This window comes from Pyrus communis, chromosome 14 (assembly GCF_041283825.1).
Source record: "Pyrus communis isolate YQ-2024b chromosome 14, ASM4128382v1, whole genome shotgun sequence".
Lineage (NCBI taxonomy): Eukaryota > Viridiplantae > Streptophyta > Magnoliopsida > Rosales > Rosaceae > Pyrus > Pyrus communis.
In genome coordinates this window covers 25673935-25691453 of record NC_142578.1, presented here as the reverse complement: position 1 = coordinate 25691453, position 17519 = coordinate 25673935, and the positions used below count along the sequence as shown (strand labels likewise).

At 39.7% G+C, this 17519-nt stretch overlaps 3 protein-coding genes across 5 annotated transcripts; 1 reads left to right on the top strand and 2 right to left on the bottom strand.

The window, feature by feature from the left end:
* Window positions 1-1020: 1020 nt before the first annotated feature.
* Window positions 1021-3850, top strand: LOC137713746 (uncharacterized). 3 transcript variants are annotated; one of them, XM_088683743.1, is made up of 6 exons: window positions 1021-1273; window positions 1363-1533; window positions 1940-2110; window positions 2406-2495; window positions 2836-2950; window positions 3640-3850. In XM_088683743.1, the coding sequence occupies exons 1-6, from the start codon at window positions 1082-1084 to the stop codon at window positions 3714-3716; spliced, it is 816 nt and encodes a 271-aa protein (XP_088539869.1). In that variant the 5' UTR covers window positions 1021-1081; the 3' UTR covers window positions 3717-3850. The 3 variants fall into 3 exon arrangements, with proteins under 3 accessions (XP_088539869.1, XP_068309194.2, XP_088539868.1); XM_068453093.2 differs by having other exon boundaries at window positions 2836-2955; XM_088683742.1 differs by lacking the exon at window positions 2836-2950.
* A 790-nt stretch (window positions 3851-4640) lies between these two features.
* LOC137713448 (uncharacterized) lies at window positions 4641-10099 on the bottom strand. The gene is made up of 3 exons (XM_068452741.2): window positions 10015-10099; window positions 9774-9829; window positions 4641-9672 (listed from the first exon to the last, which is right to left on the bottom strand). The coding sequence occupies exon 3, from the start codon at window positions 9616-9618 to the stop codon at window positions 4933-4935; it is 4686 nt and encodes a 1561-aa protein (XP_068308842.2). The 5' UTR covers window positions 9619-9672; window positions 9774-9829; window positions 10015-10099; the 3' UTR covers window positions 4641-4932.
* A 2794-nt stretch (window positions 10100-12893) lies between these two features.
* Window positions 12894-17190, bottom strand: LOC137713662 (uncharacterized). Its single transcript, XM_068452991.2, has 3 exons — window positions 15157-17190; window positions 14818-14986; window positions 12894-13366 (listed from the first exon to the last, which is right to left on the bottom strand). Exons 1-3 carry the CDS (start codon window positions 15214-15216, stop codon window positions 13170-13172), a joined length of 426 nt encoding a protein of 141 aa, XP_068309092.1. The 5' UTR covers window positions 15217-17190; the 3' UTR covers window positions 12894-13169.
* Between the last annotated feature and the right edge of the window lie 329 nt (window positions 17191-17519).

Below are 17519 nucleotides of genomic sequence, written 5' to 3'. Positions count from 1 at the left end.
TACACCGTAGTATTAAATGACAAGTCTAAAACTCACTTAAAATCATTTCTTATCAACCAATTTACCTCACAAAACATTTAATACTTTAATCTAAACACTCGGCATTTAGGGCCTTTTGTCTTGGACTTGGCCACTTAACTTTTAGTACTATGATACTATCAGCGACGAATACAGGACCCCTTGATCAGCCTCCAGACCTACTGACTAAAATTCATCGAAAATTGTTATAACCCTTTGTCATCAGATTGAATAAATTAAATAGAACCAACGAATATGATTAAACAGAAATATGTGAAAGTTAAAAAAGAACGTGTGTTTATAAGTCTCTTGTTTTGTGACCACTTTTAGATATGTTGTGTTTGAGTCTCATTACTCATTAGAGTATGTCTTAAGAACTAAATTGAGTAAAAAGTATCGTTTAAAGAAGGTTATTTTCACCCAACGAGTATTAAATCAATGGAGTTGAATGGTGCTACTTACATACCTATTTTTATTTTTCTCACTCTTATCTCAATTTTCGGTTATCGAATTCGAATGACTTGAAGAAAATCAATGAAAAGAAATTACCGTAAATCAAATGAATACGACAAGCATAATTAGGCCTGGTTTGGTACTGAGGTGATTCTATAAAAAGCTGGTATCAAAAAAAGCTGGAAGCTGTTTTTGTGTTTGGTAAACATTCAACTTCAGCTTTTTTTCACAGTTTTGGGTGAAAAAAAGCCAAAAACAAGAAGCTGCAAAACCTAGCTTTGAAAAACTGGCTTTTTTTCACATCTGTTTTACATAAAAGTTTACTAAACACTATGATCCTGCTTTTTTTTTTCAAAAGCACTTTTACAAAAGAGTTTACCAAACACTCTGCTGCTTTATTTCACAGCTGCTTATTCTCACAGCACAGCAGAAGCAGTTTTTTTTCAAAGCACAGCAATACCAAACCAGCCCTTAGTCGTGCCGATGACGTGCTTGGGCCGTGTTTGACACCTCAAGATCCAATACTAATAAGGCCCAAGCCCCTAAAGATTCATTGCCGCTGGAATGCGCTTGTGCTATTTGCATCAGCATGTGAACCATCTCAGAGCAAATGCAAATGGAGACGACGGTGGAAGACACACTGTACCTGCAGCTGCACAAGCTCTCCGCCGCAGAGGAAGCGGCACTTGACCAGTTGCTCTCCACTCTATGGCAAACCAGGAAAACCGGCCTCCACTCTCCCCACCAAAAATCCCACTTCCAATCTCTCCTCCATCTCCCTTCTCTCTCCCAACTCGACCCCGTTCGTCTCTCTCTCTAAATTTCTGCAACCAAAGCTATCAAATTTGCATACCAATTTGTTGTTTCTAGTGATAAATTGAAAAATTACAGGTTTTGGCATGCCTTCGATCGCTTATCAGAAAATGGGTACACGAGAACTTCACCGCCGACGACGTTTTGAAGCTGTTTCCGCCCGATTTGCCACTCGATTTGCAGAGCAGTTTGGTGTTGTTGCTCCAGAAGTATCAGGTTCAGTGGAAGGACGAATTAGCTACAGAACAGGTAACACAGGGACTGTTTGGGTTTGCTTAGAAGGGCTAAACGTGCTTTCTAACAACCAAAAGCGCTTAGAAAAACCTTAAAAGCGCTCATGGGTCGTAAAAGCACTTCTAGTTTAAGTGCTTACGTGCAAAGTGCTTCATCCATAAGCATTCCGAGCCCTTACTTTGACAATGGACTTTCTTTTGGAATCCCTTACGAGTAGAACTGCTTTCTACATGTTTATAGTAAAAGCACTTCTAGTAGAAGCACTGACGAGCACAAGAGCTTCTTCCATAAGCATATCCCGAGCCCTTACTTTGGCCCTGAAATATCTGTCAATCTCAAAACTATTGCAATTTGATCGCTTACTGCATATTTTTTCCGGGTTCTCTTTGGTGTTTTGATTCATATATCTGATGTTTTCCAGCGTTCATTGCCAACGGCTAGTGTTGCATATCAGGTCAAGGCAAATGTGCCGCCGACCTTCACATCTTTGGGTTCCTCTGGCTCATTAAATGATTTTGGAGCTTCAACAACGCCGCTTGTTTCTGCTACTGATGCATCTCAACTCACTTCCATGCCTCCTGCAAACCTGGTGGTGGGTATACTTTGGCGTTCATTGGTTATAACTACTTACTTATGCTTGGAACCTTTTGTTCTAATGATATTTCGTAGGATTTGGGAAGTTTCTTGTTTTCTATATGATCTTGGTTTCTCAACAGATTCCAAACCAAAGCTGTTTTTTGTTGTGGAAATTATGCACCTGTTTTATCTTTCAAATATATCACTGAACATGCAAAGCGCGGAACATTATTTTCATTTTCTTCCTCCCCTTCCCTTTAGGGGTATTAAGCTTGGAAACGATATAACTAATGGATTTCCTCGATATATAGGGAATTCTACCTCGCCTAAAGTCAATGACTTGGACCATGGAGAACTGTAACTCAGGGCCGGCTAATAAAGTGGCCGTCATCACTCTAAAGGTAGGCTAATTCTGAGAAGGATTCTTCCCGAAAGAGTTTTGAACAAGTCAGTTGAAATACATTATAAAGGTTTCAATTGTGTTGTGTGTATACGTATAAATATATGCCAGATGTAAGGTACACGTAAAAATTTAAGCTTTCAAAATCTCATGTTTGATAAGACTTATGAAATCTAATCAACTGCAAGACGTATGTTAATATCTGTGTGTGCGCGCGCGCACACGTCAGTGCGTGCATATCTACTTCTCATCCCTTTCACAGTCTCATTAATTTGTTCAATCGGCTTTGTTCGGCCACATGATTTTATTCTATTTAATTATTTTTACTATTACTTTTGCAGTTGCAAGATTATACCAAATCTCCATTGGATGAAACCGAGGTGAAGTTTCAATTGACTAGGGACACTCTGGAAGCTATGCTGAGATCACTGACATACATTAAGGAACAACTCTCAAGCATGGTAGGCATGCTTTCTTCTAACTTATTTGAGCATTTGGCCTTCGTTCTATCCAAAATTTTCATCTGAACCATAGAGATACAGGGATGATGAAAGATTTCACAAGGTCCTTGTTCCCTTAGGATCGCAGGCAGCTTTAGATGGTAGAATTTTTAGCAAACAGGATATGCATATAGAGCAGAAGTTTTAGGATTCGTTTGATTTTTGAGGAATTAGATAGATGGAGAAGAATGCGGAAGAGAAAAGAAACGAGAAGGTAAAGGACATAAGCAACAAGCGTCAAAAAACATCGATGACCTGATTTGCTTTATAAGAGAGCCATATTTGGGCTTCAAATAAAACTCCCAAATACTCCTATAAGTGGTCACCTTTTGGTTGGTGCCGCCAAGAACTGACTACACTCTGCTGGTTGCCGGCAAACTTTAGTTTCCAAAATTTATGGAAAATACGAAAGTTTCTTTATACTGGAAACATTAGAAATGCCGAGAAAACGCATCTATTTCCTAAGATGTATATTTTTTTCTTTGAGAAGACATTTTCTGCTGAACAAACGAAAGATTGCAACAGATTAACAGTTCAGCAAATCCTTGTTCATGAATATTGATGTGAGAATTTAAGGTATTGTGCTTCTTTACCGTTATTGCAGAACGATATATCTGAGCTTCTGTTGTGGAAAATGTATTTCAGGTTGGAGGTACTTCGGGGCCATCACAGAAGAAGCAAAAGCAATCGGATCATTTGGTTTGATATCGTTAAATGTATAGCGAACACGTCTAACATCCCAATATGTTTGGATACTGAGCGAAATAGATTTTTTTCTTCACTGTGACCGGTGAAGCAAAAGCAATCGGATCATTTGGTTTGATATCGTGTATAAGATTTTATTTTGTTCTATTTATTTTTTGGTCCTTTAGAAACATTAGTAAGATGGACGCATTTGCCGTCTCCATTCACAAACGCGAAAGTAGCTAGCATTTTCCGTTATTTAGAAGTTTCGAGTGAAATGAAACCATTACATGCATTCAGTTGATGCGTGTAAGTACTGGTTTGGTATTGAGATGCTTTTATAAAAAAAATAGGTATAAAAAAAAGCTGAGCTTAAAAAGGTGTTTGGTAAACACGTAAAAACAGCTTATTTTCATAGTTTTGGATGAAAAAAAACTGAAAACATGAAGCAGCAAAAATGAGCTTATTCTCCCAGCACAGCAGAAGTAGTTTTTTTTTCAAAGCACATCAATATCAAACCAGTCCTAAGTCTCACACACATTTACAATTGACAATCGTTCATACGCTCGCGTGTATTCATTATTCTTATTCTTTAAGGAACCGACTAACGTTAAGCTGATCCAAAAGGTAGCAAAGTCGGCAGACAACTTGAAAAGAGACCAACAAACTCTTCCACTCCTGTGCATTTTTTCGGATGCTTTGCCAGTGACAGGTTGGTCGGTTTCAATAAAGTTGATTTACAACTTCAAACGGGATTTGTTATTAACGCTACAAATAGTCATCACGCACTTCTTCCTCCTTGTTTTCTTTCACGAGAAAGAAGCACATGATGAGTTTTTTGGAGTGTCAAACACAAAACGGCTCCCTTTTGGATACTTGCAGACTGCATAAGGCAGCCTAGTAGTTGAAATTTTTTGAATCGATGGCGAGATCTGATAAGAAATGTAAAAGAAAACGGGACAGAAGAAACTACCCGGATTCATAGCCAAAACAATACGAGAACCTCAACTTTTACATCCAAAACTTAATGTACAATACTGATGATCAAAGCCAATCTTTCACCCAACTCTCACAAAATGTAGGATAAAACACGAAAAATTCACACTTCAAGAAATCAAACCAAAAACTCATTCTTGAAGAAACCAATCCATAAAAAATCAGCGAACGAAACTAGCACTTACCAAAATATGATTATAACCACACCACACCGGAGAAAACAAAGAGCTTGAAGTCGCAATCCACCAAACACGTTCTTCAGTTTTCGTGTTTTATATTCTCAACCTCTGCCAATCTGTCCTGTGTATCAGATGGTTTTGGCGGCTCACCATCAACATTACTTCCTGAGACTTGCTCGAAAGCAATAGGACTAGTTATAGTTTCTTGAACACCATGTTCTGTAGTACTTGATGCAATCTTCTCCACAGTCGACGCCATTGCAGTAATTCCTACTTCTGCCAATCCCTCCTTCAAATGTGATGTTGGTTGTAAAAGCTCGTCGACATGACTTTCCGAGACTTGCTCCAAAGTACTATTCTCTTGAACACTTGATAGTATATCATTTGATGCATTCTCCTCCGTTGAACTCATTGAATTAGTTCCTATTTCTTCAGCTCCATCATTAACATGACTTTCTGAGATTTTCTTTGGAGTAGTGATATTTCCTTGAACATTCGATGGTATATTGCTTGATGCAATCTCCTCCACCTTTGCACCAGTTTCTACTTCTTCCGACCCATCATGAACATGAATTTCTGATACTCGCTTCAGAGGAGTGATATCTTCATGAACACTCGATAGCATATTGCTTGATGCAATCTCCTCCGCAGTACCCATTGCATCAGTTCCTCCTTCCAACCCATCAATTGAAATTGACATCGCCTTTGGCAACTCATCAACTTGACTTTCTGAGACTTGCTCCAAAGCAGTATCTGCATTGGTATCTTCTTGATCACTTGATACTGTATTGCTTGATGCAATCTCCTCCGTAGAACTTATTGCACCAATTCCTACTTCTTCCAACCCATCATCTGAAACTGACGCCGCTTTTGGCAACTCATCAACATGACTTTTTGAGACTTGCTCCAACGCAGTATCTGCATTGATATCTTCTTGAATACTTGGTACTGTATTGCTTGATGCAATCTCCTCCGTAGAACTTGCTGCACCAGTTCCTACTTCTTCCGACCCATCATTAACATGATTGTCTGAGACTTGCTTCGGAGTAATGATATTTTCTTGTTGAAAGCTTGATAGTATATTGCTTGATGCCATCTCCTTTGCAGAACCCATGGCATTAGATTGTACTTCTACCGACCCATCATTTAAAATTGATGTCGCTTTTGGCAACTCATCAACATGACTTTCTAAGACTTGCTCCAAAGCAGTATCTGCATTGATATCTTCTTGAACACTTGATACTGTATTGCTTGATGCAATCTCCTCTGTAGAATCCACGGCAGTAGTTCCTACTTCTTCCGACCCATTGGAAAGCTCACCAACATTATTATGTTCCGAGACTTGCTTCAAGAGAGTATGATTAAATTCCAACGGTAATTCTGTTGATCCATCCTCTGGTTCCAACACTTGTGGCAGCTCATTAACATTCCCATTTGAATCTTGCTTTAAACCGGTGACATTATCTTCCAAGTAGCTTGCTTCAACAATTGGCAACTCTGAACTGGTCTGGACAGTATTTTCGGCTGCTTCCAAGCATCTCTCTTCAACAGTTGGCAACTTGGAATCTTCCAAGCATCTTGGTTCAACAATTGGCAACTCTGAACTGGTCTGGACAGTATTTTCGGACGCTTCCACCTCTGGCTGATCGTCAACCACACTGGGAAGAACGACTTCCTCACCAGCTAGTCCCATATGAATTTGCTTAATATCTTTAATTGATCTTGCTTCAAGAACTGGTAGCTCCTGGTTCAATTCTGACGGGTTTAAATCACCAAATTCAGTGCTTGAAACATTTGCTTCCTCTGGTATCAGCTCATCTGTATGGAATGGCTCACCGATAACTTCATTCACACTGAAGTCCCCAACTGCATCCAACTCCAACAGCAACCCTGCATCAATCTCCTTTACTTCACCTACTTCTTCTTTAATAATAAGTGCTTCGACATGATCAACATATGGTTCAACCATGGATTTATCTGACCAGGAAAGGACTTTTCTGTGCTCTGATGGTGGCTGTTCTTCAGAAAGAACGGATTGATGACTACAATCTGCCGTCTTCACGTCAAAAATCTTAGGGAGATAGATATCCTCCTCTGAATGAGAACCCACTAAACCGACTTGGTTGCTTGTCCCCAAGCTTCTTTCAGTTTCATCCGATGCATGTACTTTTGAGGTGGCACCACTTATCTCTACAAAACCTGGAGTATTTTTGTCTCTGCTTTCACCATACACTTCAGAATCCCGGTCTACAGACGGAACTTGCACTTCAGCTAATCCTGGAGGTGTAACCATTTCAGATATATCTGCTTGTGTATCAGAAGAAATAGAGTTGAAGGAAAGGATCTTTTCAGTTGGTAGGGGGGTTGAGTCATAGACTGGCTCATCATGTTTCTCTTCATTCACTGTCCTGCTCAAAAACTGAACTTCTGACTCCTTCAGTGAAGGTTGCGGCGAAATTACAAACTCCTTGGCAATATCACCTCTTGCCTCCAAACGGGTTGATCCACCTTCCACTGCATCTGCAATCTTTTCATCCTCTTCTGTCAATGATGACAAGCTTGACGTACTGCTGTTGTCCTCTTCAATAGGATCTGGTTTGACATGAACTTCATTAGTAATATGTTCCACATGAGTACCCGTTGCACCAGCCAAGCTCGGTTCCAGGTCTTGCGATTCAAGCAATTTTACTTCAAGCTCATCATGTTGAACATCTCTTTTTCCGGCCTGTTCCATTTCCAGAGAATCTACGTCTTCAGAGGATTGACTTCCGTGCTCAACAACAAGATCATCAGTAGCATGGTAAATGTTGGATATCACTTCTGTTTCTTTAGTAAAGTCTTGCTCATTGAACTTCCTTTCATCCAGATCTGCTGCAGAACTCACTGACTCGGTATCGGGAACAGAACTCAACTTTGATTCACTAACTTCGCTTAATTGTCTTTGAAATAAGGAACTGCTTGGTCCTTCAGAAGCCAACCGTTCTGGTACAAAAACAGGTCTCCATTTAAAATCTTGCCTCTCTTGCCTGGCCTGCCCTAAGGTTGACGGTCCCAAACTGAAGCTTTCATGCCTTCGGAAGATTGCATCCTTGGCATGAAATGGCACAAACTCTTGCTCGAAAGGGTCTCCCTTTAGATCAGGTTTTTCTTCATTTGACTCGTATGGAAGATCAAAGGGGTTTCGCCTTGGCAACATTACTGACGGAGCAGACCCGGGAATGGGTAACCCCAAGTTGTCAAAGGGATCATACAGATCAAATGGGTTGTGTCTTGCTGTAGAGATTGGTGTAACATTAAACGGAAGATCAACTATATCAAAATCTATAAGATTCTTCTCTGCAGTTATTTTGAAGCTTTTTCTCGCTCTTCTCCTTGCAATAAGGTTCTCCAACCGTCGGTTCCTTTCAAGCTCCAGATTCCCCAAATCCATGAGATTCTTTTGGTCATCCTCTGTCCACTTGATCGCAGATTTGCTTTCATCATCCTTCCCACCCGGTGCTTCTTCCTCATCACCATCATTATAATCATTCCCGTCCTCTGCTACTTCTCCGCCTTGGTTTTCACTTTCCACATCAGACTCAACACTGCCAGCATTGTTCCTTTTAGACTGGTCTGAAGCAACATCGGGCTCATGATCATGGGACACACGAGCTGGCTGTGGAGCTTCAGAGTATAAAAGAGGGTGCAGCTCATCAAGCATCGGAAGGATGTCAGCCATTGAAGCGTCTGGTGAGGAACTCTCTGCTTGATCTGACTCAGAATCTGAAGCATCGTCATCCACATCCTCACCAGCCCCATCATCACCAACATTTCCAAGAAGCGAAGAATACAAGTGATCACCCTCGTGAGCATAGCCTACCTCTCGGGGACATATATCTTCATCTTCGACTCGATGAATCTCACCTCGCACCTTTTGAAAAGAAGTATATTGCTGCTCAACAGCCTCACCATCACCACCACCACTGCCAAGCAGTGAAGAATACAAGTGATCACCCTCATGAGCATAGCCTGACCCTCGAGGAGATATATGATCACCTTCCACTCGACGAATCTCATCTCGAATCTTTTGAAAAAAATTGTACTGCTGATTAACAGTTCCCACATCCCAGTCAATGCCTTCAATCCCCAAGTGATCGTTATCAATCTTTCTCCGCTCTCCTAAGTCCAAACTTTCTAATTCTCTCTCCGCATCCTCAATCTCTCTCTTCTCACCACCAGTGTTTAGCAAATCCTCATCAATCAGTGGCATATAAACAACCGAACCATCGCAATCCTCATTCACTCTCTTCTTACTATCAGTGTTTTGCAAACCCTCACTAATAAGTGGCATATAAACACCCAAACCATCACGATCCTCAACATCGCTACTTTTCTCCACGGATGCATCAACAACATCCCTGGCCTCTCCCATGAACCTTTCTGCGGAAAAGCTCCCATCTCTCTCAAGCACAACAGTGTCATCCCCTAAACTCCTAGTCCTAAGAGAAGCAACATCATCACAGGTAATCTTCTCTTCCCTTTCGATTTCGGGTATGTTGGTTTGGCCAAAACTCAAAAGGGTTCCTAGAAGAACAGCAGTGCAGATTAAAACCGGGGACGCCGAAACCAAAAGGGCAAACACAAAAGGAAACGATCTGTACAGAAATAGCAGGAAAAGAAGCAACCCAGCAAGAAACGGATGATTGCAAACTGATCTGTAACATGCTCTGTGTGAAATCATCACAATTTTCCGGAAATTAACAAGAATTTCCAACACCAACCCCATTTTTTTTAACTTTCTCAGTGGATTATGGGTATAAATACTAATTGCAGTTCCAATCTGTATGAACAGAAAATTAAACCAATCAATCAACATACTAAAAGCAAAAGCATAAAACTTGTAAATTAAGTAGGAAATAATCAGAGAAAAGAAAAACCCACCTCAGAGAAGAACCAAATGGGAATTCAACGCGATCAGATGAAGATCAATCCAAAACCTGAAAGCAGAAATTGGAGAAAAAAATGGCAAAAGTTGAGATTTTTTTTGGAAGGGAAAGAGAAATGGAGACTGAGAGGGCAGATGAAAAACCATAGAAAGTAAAGGGCAATGGGAATCTCTTGAGCTTTTTCTTTTGAAGGAAAGCAGCCAAGGAAAGCTGTATGTATGTATGTATGTATGTACCTATAATTCTATATCCCCATGTCTGTGCTTTTTGGTATGTTTGATTTGATTTTTTTGTGTTGACAGAGAGGAAAATGGGGCGGCACAGAAAGAGGAGAAGAAAAGAAGCCTGCCCAGTCAATAAAGTCAAACGCAATCACGACACCAACTTCTTTGTCTGTGAAATAAAATACATAGCACATAACGGTCTCGCTCCCCTACATGGGGTGAACGACTAAAGTACGTGAGGTTATGTATGAATAAAAAATAAAAGAAAACTAATGAAAAGTTTTTTAAAAAAAATTAATTTTAATGAAAAATAATAAATAAAGGTATAGTGAATAGTACCAGAGAAAGATAAAAATATGATTTTTCGTTAAAAGTGAACAATACCATAAGTGTTTCGTTAAAACTTCTAAAAATAGAAGTCTGTAAAGCAACTCTTTCGTACAGGTATATCCGTGCTATTTAATAAATTCTTCTTAGGCTTTAGAGAAATTTATGTAAGGTAGTTTCACTAGTTAGATAGTCAAGTACTCACCGTACTCCCACAAAGTAATATACTCGGATTTTTTAATATCATTTGTTACTCTCTCAAAGAAATGAATCTTGTTGTAAGTAAACTAACGTTTAACTTCACATAAGTATAACTTTTAATGCACATATTCAATTTATTGTTAGAGTTAGGTTGTCATACTTAAAATTTTCTCCATTTATCCCGATCGTCCATTATAACAATTACTCGGTGACAATAAAAAGTAATCGAGGGATGACAACCAAAAAGTGGGTTTGGAAGAACCAAAGAAGTCATTCTTTGAAGCTAGTCAAACTACCATGCTCAAAATTCTCTTGTGCACCTGTTGACCCTAAAAACTACCAAGCCTACGTGGTGCGTAGACCGAGTAATTAATAAGCTAACTACGTCCTTTAGTTGTGTGTGGGGTGTGCCAACTTGTCCGCCGAGTTCAGCCGGGGAGTAAATATGTCAATGTGGCATTGGGCACGTTGCTGACTTCTTGATCTTGCGATTGCGGTCGAGGAAGGAACATGTCTCAGTCTTCGAGTTCTAGAACCTGAAAACAAGGTTGCTAGTTCTGCGAAGTTCAATTTCAAATTCGGTTTTCAATGTGTTGAATGTAATAACTTGATAACACTTCACTTCACCTAGAAAGCTGACGAAATGACCTCTACCCATAAGGACTCAGAAATCCTTGTTGATCGAAACTTGGATAAATAACCAATCGGCCTCGAACCAGTGCTGTTTATCCAAACTAAAGGTGCTCCTCGGTCAGTTGATTCTACGGCTTTAGTGCTGTCTATCCAAACTGAAGATGTCGCCAATTGCCTTCACAGTGCTATCTATCCAAACTGAAGATGTGTTGGTGAGAAGAAAGGGGGAGAGGAAAAAATCTTAGGGTTGTTGAGAAGTTTTGCGTAGGGCAATTTATGTGTTGATTTGAAGATGATTTGAATGATGCACTCCCCTCTCTATTTATAGTAGCGAACCCCCTTCATGGCCGAACTAGAAATGTTCTCGGATTAGAACTCCTCAACCCAAACTAATCAGGTTTCGCCCAATCCTAACCCCTATAGGACTTTGAACCAGGCTCCATAACGAACTAGATTCATTCCCTAATTCTAAGCATCTTCAACTTTAAGACTCCTTGTTGCACTAGGGTTCAACTACCTCACCTTTATCTGAACCAATCCTCCTCACAATAAGAACTTGGGCGACCTTGACTAGACGACCCATGACAAGATTCTGGATGAATGTTACTGGGCCGAGAACGACTCTAAACTCGGCCCAAAATACTATTTTGGGCCCAAACAGCACCATAATTTAATTCCCTCTATATTTCAAATTAAATTAGAAGACTTAATTTTGTGTCAAACTTATTATTTATGAATTCGAATATAAAAAATCCGCTCATTTGTAAATAAAGAAATATGTTACTAAATTATAATAGTAAGTAATTCGTATTATGATATTCTCATTTCTTGGAGTTTCTGTTTTACAGCGGCATAAGCATGTTGAAAATTTTATATTAAAATTTTAGGGGTGTGTTATCCACATATTCATTTTTACTTTTTACATACTTCTTATTAATTTTTATCCATCTAATTCGACGATAAAAAATTATAAAAATGTGTGAAAAATAAAAAAAAAATGCGTAGATATCACATCCCAAAATTTATTACATCTTGACCGCTCATTTGACATTTGTGATACCCGTATCCCTACCGTTGATCTCTTTATCATATTCACATGTCGTGGGAGCTCATAGTCTCTGTTTAACAAATTATTTTATTAAAAATTCGAATAAAAAAACAAATTATTAAAAAAGAGAATGTTGATGGTAAAGCGCGTGTTTGGATGATCATTACATCCTCGGGCGAACATTCACTGTTCATTTTGCTTTTTGCAAGTTCATAAGTCACGAACGGCCTGATCGAGAAATTCTTTGGTCCGGATACCAAATCAGATATTCCTACAAAACAAGACACACAAAAATTTCCCCTAACTTATCTTTTTGATTTTGCAAGATTCATTCGTCTTATTTGCTTCTTACCCTTTTCACATAACACTCACAACCCACCATCAAACGGTGGCCTCACACAAAACCTTCTCGATTGGATGGGGTATTTGGTGGCTCTAGGAGGGTTCGTAATGATGGGAGTAGGAAGTGGAATGGACTAGTGATGAGAGGAGCATATAGAGTTCTTGTTTGGATATGGGACCCCGTTTGTTACATCTTTTTAAGAGGGATTGGATTAGAAACAACGTTTATTATTTTAAATTCGGAATCGGAGTAATCTTTGTAATTTCGATCGACATTTGGCTACTCGTAAGGTTAATTCCGGCAACAAAAAAAGTGTAAAACCACACGACATTCGATCTATAAGTGTAAATCTTCTCAAATTATCACACATATTAGGTATACATCATACTCTTTAAGGTTAATAATGATTGTACACACGTTATAATTAACCAGCATAAAAAATCCAATGGTAGGTGACCACGTATCTTTGATTATTGGGTGACTAATAGAACGAGACTCTTCTGCGCACTGTCTTTTTCATGGACTTCGTACACAGATTGGGGAATGAACGATTAACTCCAGCTCAGCTCAAATCAAACAGAAAGTATCACGTATGTTTGAATGGAAGAAAATTGATCATCTGGCCAACAAGGCAACACGATCCTTCTGTATTGCCTGCGTTAGGTTGATTTCGAAGAGCTCGCATCGTATTGGCATCTCCATCTCATAAAAGGGGTTCTTCAAGACGTAATCGGTGTACAATTCATAGATATGTTTCAAGAGACCTTCCATGTGCTGTGTCCCAGGCTCACACACTACAAAGAACTTTGTCCCTGCAAAACCGAAACTATCTTATCAAAAAGCACTATTTTTGCAATCCCATGCATTATTGAAAATTTCAAGTACAGGGTTCGCTTCTTGAACTGTCATGGGAGGGGGGAAAAAGTGCAACCAACGTCGAACTCTAAAATAATGGTTCAATTCGGAAGGAAAAAAGGCCAAACCAGAAAAAGCAGACACAATTACTCTGTGAAAATGAAAAGCAAAAGATATTAATGCTGAAACAAACATTAACTTCGTGCTGGGGAAATCTCAGACCGGCAAATGGATCTGACTTGCCATCCAGGTTATAAAAACTCATCCGAGTGATGCAACTCAAGTAATAACAATTGTCAAAACGCCTACTACTATGTACAGTGTTGAATCTAGCATATCGTATTCCTTGTACTATTTGAACCATTTGCTAAAATCTAGCATATTTTCTTCGCTGGAAGAAAGTAAAGAACTTAAAAATTCCTACATTTACTGCAAGAATGTGATGCGGGGAACAACGGGATTGCTACATATGATGACTAGGTTAAGGAAACAAACTGTTCATAAATTGTTTAACCAGAACAAACAAGATCCTAATTGTATGGAAATCATTAACATGACACCAAATCACGTGGACCGAAATTCTCATTGTGTAATCCATCTTCGAAAATACATTACCGCAAGACAGCTGTTGCCTAAAACTTTACAGACACCACCCTGTCTCAAACATTGAGGCATACAAAAAAACATAGAACTGTGAGGTGAGAGTGAGACAGTTCTTGCCTAAATCGTAAAGAAACTGCTTACATGTTAAGAACGCCACCCTTAATACTAGTCTAAAACATCAACTCGCTCAATGACAATCTTTAGCACTCACCTCAGTTATCCTTTTATCACCCCGTAATAACTATCTGTCATTCACTACATTACAGCCTAAACTAATGCAATTCACAAGACTCGCTTCAAAGTTTAAACCAAGTAGATGAGGCTTACGAGGTTAGCAACAGATCGATCCCCAATTTATCTCTTCGGAACACAAATTAATCTCACCAGATTGAAAAGCTACAGAGTTGTGTTAATCTGACAAACCTCCTCAGAACTTCACCAAATTTACAGTTTACAATTAAAATGCTGGCTGCAATAGTTCATATGGATATCTAACAATATTTAACACACGACAACTATTTGAGTTACAAAATCACCTACATCATCTTTGCAGCTTGTTCTACACCCGCTTTTTCCAAATTCTACGAATGTTACTGAAACCCGAGTCCTACAATACACCGGTGTATGTGATGCACTAGTTTTATCAACAGTTAGATTGGAATATATAGGTTAAAGCACGCAAATCCAGTCATCCACTGAAGTATTGCATCCTATACACCAGTGCATTGTCGAATTTTTTATTGATACCGATTAAACTAAAGTACAAATTCTTTGAAAATTGAAAAGATCAAAGTTCGAATCGTACCGGTGAGTGATTGAAAGCAATGAAGATCGAAAGTGTCAGCTTGGAGGAGCTCGATGCCGAAACAGCCTGATACTGGCGACAGCTGCTGAGAAATGGCGTGCATTGAGTGCCACAAGCTTGCAACCCTCAAGCTATCATTCGTGTCCATTCGTCCCGCCGACCCATAGTCCTAAGATTGTCCAAGCAAACAAAGAGACCCATCAAAATCGGTTAATTTCCTGTTTGGTTGCCGAGAAAACGGAGGAAAATGGACGCAAAATCGAAGCTTTTGAAAGAAATCCTTGAATTTTCTTGAGAAACAAATAGAAAGTGAATTGCAAGATTTGGGGTTTTTGTTACCTTGTAGAAGATCAAGCCGCCTGATTTGTTAATGATGTAGAGGCTGTAAATTGCTGCCATTTCCAAGGACTATTTCGGAAAACGAAAAAGAGGGAAGAGGAAGAGGCTCTTGATTCAAAGAAGGTAATTGAAACCCTTGAAACCGAGGGCAGATCGGGGCGGAGGCGGCGAAGATTGGCGGAGGAGAGCGAGAGAGAAGAGGCAGGAGTAGGGAGGTCTGATCGTGGTGGGTCGAGAGATTCAAAGGTGCAACCCGGGTCGCGGTTGGCACTCACTACGCAGTTCGCACCTCTCGGGTTTTTATTTTTTTATTTTATATTTTTAACAGAAATGATAGAATTTCATTACCGGTCCATAACTAACTCCTTAAAAGGATGCTAAATTGGTACATATACTCCAGTGATCAATTTTTTGATTTGAAGATAATAAGCACAAATTACAAATAATTTTAAACCCTCACACAAATCACACCACTGGAAAGAAGAATCATGAGATTGATATGTCACATAAATAAGACGTGACATATCAAGCACCAAAACCATCGCGAGACAGAAGGCTGATTTGGTATTGCTGTGTTTTGAAAAAAAACTGATTCTGCTGTGCTGTGAGAATAAGCAGCTATGAAATAAAGCAGCAGAGTATTTGGTATTCTTTTTTGTAAAAGTGTTTTTGAAAAAAAAAACAGTATGATAGTGTTTGGTAAACTTTTATGTAAAACAGATGTGAAAAAAAAAACCGATTTTTCAAAGCTGGGTTTTGCAGCTTCTTGTTTTTTGTTTTTTTTCACCCAAAACTGTGAAAAAAAACTGAAGCTGAATGTTTACCAAACACAAAAACAGCTCCCAGCTTTTTTTTATACCAATTTTTTTCAGAATCACCTCAGTACCAAACCAGAAGCTACAAATCACAGAAGCGACACAAATCACTTGCAGAAGCAACATAGACCAATCATAAAAACTAAAATAAAAAAAAATAAAAGAAAAGGTGACGTGTCCACAATGGAGATGTAGATGCAATTTGGCAGTAGGCATGGGTAGCAGAGGCAGAGGCACGTGTAGAAACGTCAGGAGGTGTGCGAGGCCAACTGTAGTTGGGACAAACTCAGAGGGGTGGGGCGGAAGGGAATCTAGACAGAGCCACCAAAGTCGTCGGAACGCCGCCATAATCCAAAAACCTGCATAAAACGTGATAGCACCAAGAGCCACCAGAAATTTCTCCAACTAGTGTTGGTCACAGTTATGGCAAGAAATAGAGGCAACGACATGGATGGTAGAGGGGTTGCCAAGCCAAGACCACCCACGTCCTGCACCGCCATCCCCACCACCACCACGAACCTAAAGAGGACAAAACAATAGTTCCAAGGGTAGAGCCCTCGAAAAGTCCAAACAACCAAGAGAAAATTCTGCTGGCAAATATGCACACCATCACTGCTGGTGCCCCAGAAGCTGCCGCCAGGAACGCTCCATGTGTAACCCTACCCAGGAACCAACAGCTACACGAATCCGAATAAATGAAACCTTAGGCATGACCGCCACCAACCAAGCAAGAAGAGCAAAAAACATAAAAAACAAGAAGTCAAATACCTACAAAAACAACCCAAAGACTAACCCAAAGCTGCAGATCTAAGCCCCAAACAAGGGAGGAGCCTTGTACGACAATAAAATCGGGGAAGTGGGTTGAAGGCTTGCAACAAAGCCATGAAAACAGGTTGCGCATAGAAGAGTAAGGGGAGAAGGTGCTGGGCAGACCAAGGAACAGAGAAAAAAGAGAAAGCAACGAGGGGAGGGGGTCGGGGCGTGAAAAGAAAGGAAAAAATGTGTGGGTCGCAACAAGAGGACAGGGGGTAGGAAGCAAGGGGTGGAGAGACTAGGAGGAGGAGGATGCTAGAAGGAGGAGGGAGGGGCTGCCGTCGGCCCAAGCCTAAGTAAGGGACCGGCGGCTGAAGGTTTGGAAATTAGGGTTTGTGGTTGGAGGGAGAGCTTACCAGTTTATTTGCACAATCTTCTTTTTTTGAGGTTCATACCTCTCGAGTTTGAATTTGATCCATATGATCAATTTGACATCCAGCTTATTGCTAATCTAGTAATATTTATCTTTATTCGTTGATTCGTGATCGTAAGAAGGTTTTGAATTCGATTTTTGTGGGTGGAAAATTTGATTTCAAATTATTATAGTTGGTCATTGTTTTTAGTCTAAATTCTTCACCCCGTAATATAAATTCTCGAATAAGATGATGTACTCTAGTCAACACCCGATTTGATTTTCCATGTCAAGGAAGACTTACAAGCAACAGTTCCACCATAACATCCTAATCCAATAATGTATTGGTGTGAATCAAAAATTAAAAAACATAAGTGGTTGCA

Coding starts and splice junctions, on each gene's coding strand:
- LOC137713746 (XM_088683743.1), top strand. CDS start 1,082: ATGCAAATGGAGACGACGGTGGAAGACACACTGTACCTGCAGCTGCAC. Junction 1,534..1,939: donor ACGAATTAGCTACAGAACAG/GTAACACAGGGA, acceptor GATGTTTTCCAG/CGTTCATTGCCAACGGCTAG. Junction 2,951..3,639: donor CATTAAGGAACAACTCTCAA/GCATGGTAGGCA, acceptor AATGTATTTCAG/GTTGGAGGTACTTCGGGGCC.
- LOC137713448 (XM_068452741.2), bottom strand. CDS start 9,618: ATGGGGTTGGTGTTGGAAATTCTTGTTAATTTCCGGAAAATTGTGATG.
- LOC137713662 (XM_068452991.2), bottom strand. CDS start 15,216: ATGGCAGCAATTTACAGCCTCTACATCATTAACAAATCAGGCGGCTTG. Junction 14,987..15,156: donor GCGGCTTGATCTTCTACAAG/GTAACAAAAACC, acceptor GGACAATCTTAG/GACTATGGGTCGGCGGGACG. Junction 13,367..14,817: donor TTGCTTTCAATCACTCACCG/GTACGATTCGAA, acceptor TCGGTTTTGCAG/GGACAAAGTTCTTTGTAGTG.